Source organism: Rhincodon typus, unplaced genomic scaffold (assembly GCF_021869965.1).
Source record: "Rhincodon typus isolate 14 unplaced genomic scaffold, sRhiTyp1.1 hic_rhity00005746, whole genome shotgun sequence".
In the NCBI taxonomy this organism is placed as follows: Eukaryota; Metazoa; Chordata; class Chondrichthyes; order Orectolobiformes; family Rhincodontidae; genus Rhincodon; species Rhincodon typus.
Genome location: NW_025971384.1, coordinates 3,090 through 10,734, shown reverse-complemented (window position 1 = coordinate 10,734; position 7,645 = coordinate 3,090). Strand labels below are relative to the sequence as shown.

The window sequence follows — 7,645 nt, the reverse complement described above, 5'->3', positions numbered from 1 at the left end:
ACCTGGGTGTCCTTGTGCATGAATCACAGAAGGTAGGTTTGCAGGTACAACAAGTAATTAGGAAGGCAAATGGAATTTTGTCCTTCATTGCTGAAGGGATTGAGATTAAAAGCAGAGAGGTTATGTTGCAGCTGTACAAGGTGCTGGTGAGGCCACACCTGGAGTGCTGTGTGCAGTTTTGGTCTCCTTACTTGAGAAAGGATGTACTGGCACTGGAGGGGGTGCAAAGGAGGTTCATTAGGTTGATTCCGGAGTTGAGGGGGTTGGCTTATGAGGGGAGACTGAGTAGATTGGGATTATATTCATTGGAATTCAAAAGATTGAGAGGGATCTTATAGAAACATATAAAATTATGAAGGGAATAGATAAGATAGAGGTAGAGAGGATGTTTCCACTGGCAGGTGAAGCTAGGACAAGAGGGCATAGCCTCAAGATTAGAGGGAACAGATTTAGGACTGAATTAAGAAGGAATTTCTTCACCCAGAGGATTGTTAATCTATGGAATTCCTTGCCCAGTGAAGTAGTTGACGCTACTTCAGTAAACGTTTTTAAAGATAAGGTAGATATTTTTTTGAACAATAAAGGAATGAAGGGATACGGTGAGAACGCGGGTAAGTGGATCTGAGTCCACGAAAGGATCAGCCATGATCTTACTGAATGGCGGAGCGGGCTCGAAGGGCCAGACGGCCTACTCCTGCTCCTAGCTCTTATGTTCTTATGCTCTAATCATAGAGTAATGCAGCATGGAAACAGGCCCTTCGGCCCAAACTGGTCCATGCTGACCATGGTGCCCACTCACCTAGTTCCAATTGTCCACATTTGGCCCATATCCCTCTAAACCCTTCCCATCCATGTACCGATCCAAATGTTTTTTAAATGTTGCTATTGTACCTGCCTCAACCACTTTCTCTGGCAGCCCATTCTATACACGCACCACTCTCTGTGTGAAGAAGTTGCTCCTCAGATCCTTCTTAAATATATCCCCTCTCACCTTAAACCTATGCCCTTCAGTTTTCAATTCCCCATCCCTGGGGAAAAAAAGGCTATATGCATTCATCCTATCTATGGCCCTCATGATTTTATACACTTCAAGAAGGTGTATTTGTATTTCTCTTTAAATCTATTTTTCATTGTCTTGTTCTTTGCTATTCTCCATCGCACTCTGTCTCTCTCTGTTGGTCTGTCTTTTCCCACCAGCTATGTGCACCTAGGAGATATGGTTTTGAGGTGCACAGCAACTGTGATATACTTGATGGAACTGACTAAAGGGTCTGAGTGAAATCCTCTTGTTCCGAATGGATTGAATTCAAGGTTTGCAGATGATTCAGAAGCAGATGCTGAAAATCAGAAATTAAAAACAGAAAATTCTGGAAGTTATCAGAATGTACGTGGAGAGAGAGACAGACAGGGATGACGTTTCAGATTGATGAAGGGTTGCTGGACTGAAACCTTTTTTTAATTTGTTCATTAATGGGATGAGGGCATTGCAAGCCAAGCAGTATTTATTGCCCATCCCTAATTGCCCAGAGGGCAGTTCAGAGTCAATCCTGTTGCTGTGGGTCTGGAGTCACATGTAGGCCAGACCAGGTAAGGATGGCAGTTTCCTTCCGTAAAGTGCATTAATGAACCAGACGGAAACCAAAAGAACTGCGGATGCTGTAAATCAGGAACAAAAACAAAGTTGCTGGAAAAGCTCAGCAGGTCTGGCAGCATCTGTGGAGGAGAAAACAGAGTTAACGTTTCGGGTCTGAGGAAGGGTCACCAGACCCAAAGCATTAACTCTGTTTTCTCCTCCACAGATGCTACCAGATGGGTTATTTTCCCAACAATCAATATCATTAGACTTGTAATTCTAGATGTTTTTATTGAATTCAAATTCCAACATTTGCAGCGATGGGATTTGAACCTGGGTCCTCAGAACATTATCTGAGTCTCTAGGTTAACATTCCAGCAATAATACCACTAGGCCATCGCTTCCCCATTTACTGATTGTTTCTACTTTTCCATGGCCTCAGAGCTGATGTCTCCCTTTTAGCTTCTGTTTCTCTGACAATTGAACTGTTCAAAATCTGAGCTCAAGAACTCCACACCATCGTTTCCCTGCCACCCTCCTCTCCTGGTCTTTAAGTTTTATGAGGTAGGGATTCCTGACCGCTGGGCCTGACCCCTCGATAGGAGAATGTGTGCAATGTACTTCACTGCCATGTTACTGCAGCCCCAGTCACTCTAAGTGTTCACCCTCACAGGTGGAAGAGTTAGTTCTGGTGGATGTTGATAACGGCACGGTCCTGACCACACAACACAAGGGCCTCGAGACCCCACACCTGCCCACGGCCGCCGTCGAAGAATTTTTGACCAGGTAAGGGGCTCACCTGAGCAACAAGGAAGTGGCACCTTGAGGCGTCTGGCTATTGACTGTCTGGAAATGTGTTGGGCTTGTTTTTTCCGAAGGGGTTGGTATTGATTACCCCCAGAGAGGGTCTTTGTTAAATGGGGTGGGTGAGACGAGGTGCGGATGAGGAATAAGATTGTTTTGGACCAGCAATGAGCTCAGATTGTAATGAAAGATGGTTAATATCCTTTAGGCGGGACTACATCAGTGTGCTGTTTAATCTGCTTACACAATGGTCTCGGGTCAATATCCCAGGTGTCATTAATAAAACAGAATCTCCTCAATCACCAGAGATGACATAAAGGGATGCATTTAGATCTGCAGAACTCCCAGGGGTTAATGAATCCAATCAGGAATTCAGGAGAAACACCTTTACCCAGAGAATGGAAATCTCATTGGAGTCTAGAAAAATGAGAGGTGACCTTATTGAACCAAGTAAGATTTTGAGGGAACTTGACAAGATGGATAAAGAGAGGATGTTGGCTCTGAATCCTCAGGACTAGGAGTACTATTTAAAATAAGGGGCTTCCCACTTAAGTCAGAGATGAGGAAGAATTTCATCCCTTTAGTATCTAGAACCTTGTTCGCCAGAGAGCAGTGCAGGGTGGGCTTTTGATTTTATTCGGCAGTTGAGTTCAATGATTTTTATCTGTAGGGGATTTGAAGGTCATGGAGGGCAGTCAGGAGAGTGGGGTTAACACCACAATCAGATCATTCATCATCTTAGTGAAGGGTGGGACAAGCTCAAGGGGCTGAGTAGCCTACTCTGGGGATATTCCTTCCGTTAGTCTGACCTGATCCAGGGTAGATTCAGGAAGGAATGTTCCCACAAACTGGGGGAGTCCTGGTGCATCGAGAGCTGGTGGGAGGTGTTTAATCTCAGGATAAGAGGTAAGCCACTGAAGAGTGAGATAAGGAGAAATTCCTTCACTCAGGGAAGGGTGAATCTTTGGAAATCTCAGTCCCAGAGAGATATGGGGATAGTGCAGGAAAATGGGGGAGAGGTCAATAATCAGCCATGATCTAGCAGGGCCAAAGGGCTGAATGGCTTACCACTGTGTTGTGTGTGGCTCTGAAGGGCTAATAATGAAGTTTCATTAGCTCCATCCAATTACAACACCTTTGGTTGGAGGCTGTTCAGCTCAACACCAGCATTTGAAGGGAGCAGATCTATTCTAGACAGCTCCAGAGAATCATGAAAAACTGCACATGATGAACAATTCTGCCTATCATGCAATAAACAATGTTGTTGACTAAGTCAAGGGTCTCGTCTGTTTAGACTCACAGTACTCTATTCTCCACCAGTGAAAATTAGACAGACCCGACACACAGAATAGAATCCAGGAGCATTGCGGGCAATGGGCTATATCAAACAACCCATACCCTGTGCCACACATTGGCAGTAGTGACAGATCATACCACATGCCAGAGTGATGATAGAGGGTAAACACCAAATTCTGTTGCCGGATGAAGCAATTCACCGGCATAGGGAGTTCTGGAAGTGAAGAGCACAGATATACTTAACAGGAAGTTAGATAGACAGGAGAGCAGAGGCTGTTGATAGGATGAGCTGGAATTGAGTGGCTGGAAGTTGGTGCATAGACAGAAACATTACCGAGGGCGGAACGTTCCCATTTCCTCCTGTACATTCTGGATCACTTTATGTAATTTCGAGCTGTTGGATTACTGAGAGGTGCATTAAGGTTCACCAGCATCAAAGAAAAAGAGGTTTACAGACTTTTGGTTTCAAGGGAAGACCCAGATAGTTTGCATTGTAACGAGGTCACATGCACACAATGGTCAATATTTCTCTGGTTAGGCTTAGGATTATTGAAATGGAGTTAAACCATTTGAGATCAGCCATGATCCAAAGGCACAATGTGCAGGCGAGGGGCTGAATGGCCTCCTTCTATACCTAGTTGTGATCTGCCATTGTCTTGAAATCAATACATGAAGATGTTGCTTCTTCAACCAGGTCATGAATATAATGTATAATTATCCACTGGTTGTCTCTTTAACCTCTGCACCCTGACTTTTGCAAGTGTGATGCCAGTTAGTGTTTGACCTCACTCCTGGTCTCTCTTGTGTTCCAGCACCCAGCAGCTTCAAGCAAATACTGAGCTGTCTTCAGCCCATCTGGCTTCCCACACTAACCTGGCAACAGCTCGAGAGAAGAAGCGCAGTCAGAGGCAACAAATGAACCGACAGCTTCGACAGATCTTCCTGCAGCTCATCGGGAACCTCCTCAGGTCAGCACCAAACACCGAAGGACCTGTCCCAGGGACTGTTCACTGGGAGGTGGGACAGGTGGATACATGGGGTGGTGGGAGAGGGAGGGTGGTTGTGGTCTGACAGGAGGTGGGCTGGTGGGAGAGAGGAGTGATCTTTCCTCTCATTAATGGTCTTCACCAATTTCCGAGCTTGCCACAGTCTCAGTGAGAAAGCAGCAAACAGCATCAGTGAGCCACCTGGAACATCAATGCTTTGTGAGCAATGACAATGTAATATATTCTTATCTCTCAAACTCACCAACAAGTGCCTTCACTGTCCCAATGTTATTTTGAACTCAGTATCTCCCCTGTACACCAACCTCACTATCCCTATTAGGGCGGCATGGTGGCACAGCACCAAGGACCTGGGCTCAATTCCAGCCTCACACAACTATCTGTGTAGCATCTGCATATTCTCCCTGTGTTCTGCTTGGGTTTCCTATGGGTGCTCTGGATTCCTCCAATGGTCCAAAGATGTGCAATTTAGGTGGATTGGCCGTGGGAAATGCAGTGTTATAGGATAGAGCAGTGGGTCAGTGTGGACTCGATGGGCCAAATAGCCTGCTTCCACACTGTAGGGATTCTACAATTCTAAAACAATCTGTAATTGCTGGAATTATGTATCCAGTCAGTTAGAGTTGGCAGCATTTCACTCCGTGAGCCCTCCAATACTGCAAAATAAACATGATCTCTAAATTTTCCAGATCTTGGAGGAAGAGTCACTGTATTCAATTAATGGGAAATTGTTCAGACTGTTTAACGAATCATTTCCATTGCTATAAGGATAATGCCATTCTCCTTTCCCTGAGAGTGTGGGACAGTTGGGCACTCGGAATTCATACTGGTTTAGTGTTATCATAGAACCCCTACAGTGTGGAAACAGGCCCTTCGGCCCAACAAGTCCACACCGACCCACAGAGCATCCCACCCAGACCCATTCCCCTATAAACCCACCTAATCTACACATCTCTGAACACTACGGGCAATTTAGCATGGCCAATCCACCTAACCTGCACATCTTTGGACTGTGGGAGGAAACCAGAGCACCTGGAGGAAACCCACGCAGACACGGGGAGAATGTGCAAACTCCACACAGATAGTCACCCAAGGCTGGAATTGAACCCAGGTCCCTGGTGCTGTGAGGCAGCAGTGCTAACCACTGAGCCACAGTGCCACCTCAATTGCTGAGTTCTGATCCTGCCTCCGAAAGGGGAAGCTATGGATCCAAGTCCTGTTCTGGAGACCCAAAGACAAGCCTGTCATCGGGTCCTCGAAAGTCAGTACTGACCAAGTGCTACAGCATGGGAGGCTGCTGTTGTTTGGGAGAGAGACTAAGGACAGGCCTTGTTTCTCTCTTTAGAAAGGGTGGGGGAGTTCTCTTCAACATCTTGTCCGATATATATACCTCAATCAATAGCAGAGAATCAACCAATGACCAGAAAAGACAAATTCTCTGGTCATTATCTCATTATTATTTGTGGGAGCTTGCTGTGCAAGGATTGATTATCAAATTTCCTGCCTTGCATGAAGGATTGCACTTAAAAAGTACTTCCTTGGCTGTGAAGCGCTTTGAGTCCTGTCCTGGTTCTGAAAGGCACTATATAAATGCACCTTTTGCTCTTGTTCACTCATCAAGACTCCCCAAGGCGCTGAAACTGACTGTGCTTCAACAGCATCTGTTAAATCATGGGGTCACTTTCCTGATGCATGCTCTTTCTCTGCCCAGGGACGTCTCCAAACATTTAAGTCTTAAGCACCGTGTGTTCAACAAGAAGGAATTTTTAGACTCGCGACAGCCGGCTTCGCAGCCTTTCTACAACAGTGTAAGTATCAGTCTATCAGCATTGGACTCTGTGACTGTTCATCAGCTCAGCGGTGCTGTTGCCGCTACTTCCCAAAGAAAACAAGCCTGAGCATAAAGTCTTAGTATCAGACTTCTCAGTGGATGTACTGAGACTACAGTTTATATCCCCTAGTTACAGAGTGCTGCAGAGACTAACAGCAGCATAATGTGTCTGACAGCTGTATAAACTGATCCTGTCCTTTATCTGTTTCACTGAGCACTTTGGACGTTCTCTACCTCTCACTTTTCACATTGAACATTGCCCCCAGAACAAGTCACCACAAGAGGTGTTTGTACAGTAGGAGAATTAGGAGCCGTAAGAAGTGCTTTATCTCAAAGTCACATGTTATGGGCTAGAGCCATTGTAAAATATATTTTAAAAGCTTAATGCATTTTTCAATTTACTTTTAAACTTTCAAAAATAATTGTAATGGTGACTGTCATCCTTTATGTAAGTATGTGTGTGTGTCAGTATCTGTGTCTGTATCAGGGAATGTGCCTATGTCTGTATCAGGAAGTGTGTCAGTATGTTTTTTCTTATTCATTCATGGGATGAGGGTGTTGCTGGTCAGGCAGTATTTATTGCCCATCCCTAATTGCCCAAAGTCAATCACATTGCTATGGGTTTGGAGTCACATGTAGGCCAGACCAGGTAAGGATGGCAGTTTCCTTCCCTAAAGGACATTAGTGAACCAGGTGGGTTTTTCCAACAATTGGCAATGGATTCATGGTCATTATTAGACTCTTAACTCCAGATATTTATTGAATTCAAATTCCACCATCTGCCGTGGTGGGATTCAAACCCGGGTCTCCAGAACGTTATCTGGGTGTCTGGATGAACAGTCCAGTGATAATGCCAATAGGTCATTGTCTCCCCTCTCATGTGTGAGTGTCAGTAATTTTGTGAGTGTGTTTGTGTCAGTAGGTGAATTCAGTATATGTATGTGTCAGGGTGTTTCAGTGTGAGTCCGTAAGTGTGTTCACTGGGTGGTTCAGTGTGTGTGTGTCAGAGTGTGCCAGTATGAGTATCAGTGAGTGTGTCAATAAGTGTTTCATTGAGTGTGGTTTGCTGTGCAAGTAACCATTCCGAAAAGGTTTCTGTTGGCCACTGCATTAAGCTCAGCCCAGGTTTGTGTGGGG

General features: G+C 45.1%; 1 protein-coding gene across 1 annotated transcript; it reads left to right on the top strand.

Moving 5' to 3' along the window:
- Positions 1–2,246: 2,246 nt before the first annotated feature.
- Positions 2,247–6,485, top strand: LOC125482091 (DENN domain-containing protein 3-like; the record flags this gene model as incomplete). Its single annotated transcript, XM_048594077.1, has 3 exons — positions 2,247–2,359; positions 4,486–4,641; positions 6,389–6,485. Coding segments are annotated over 3 exons (366 nt in total), but the record flags the coding sequence as incomplete, so codon positions are not given.
- Between the last annotated feature and the right edge of the window lie 1,160 nt (positions 6,486–7,645).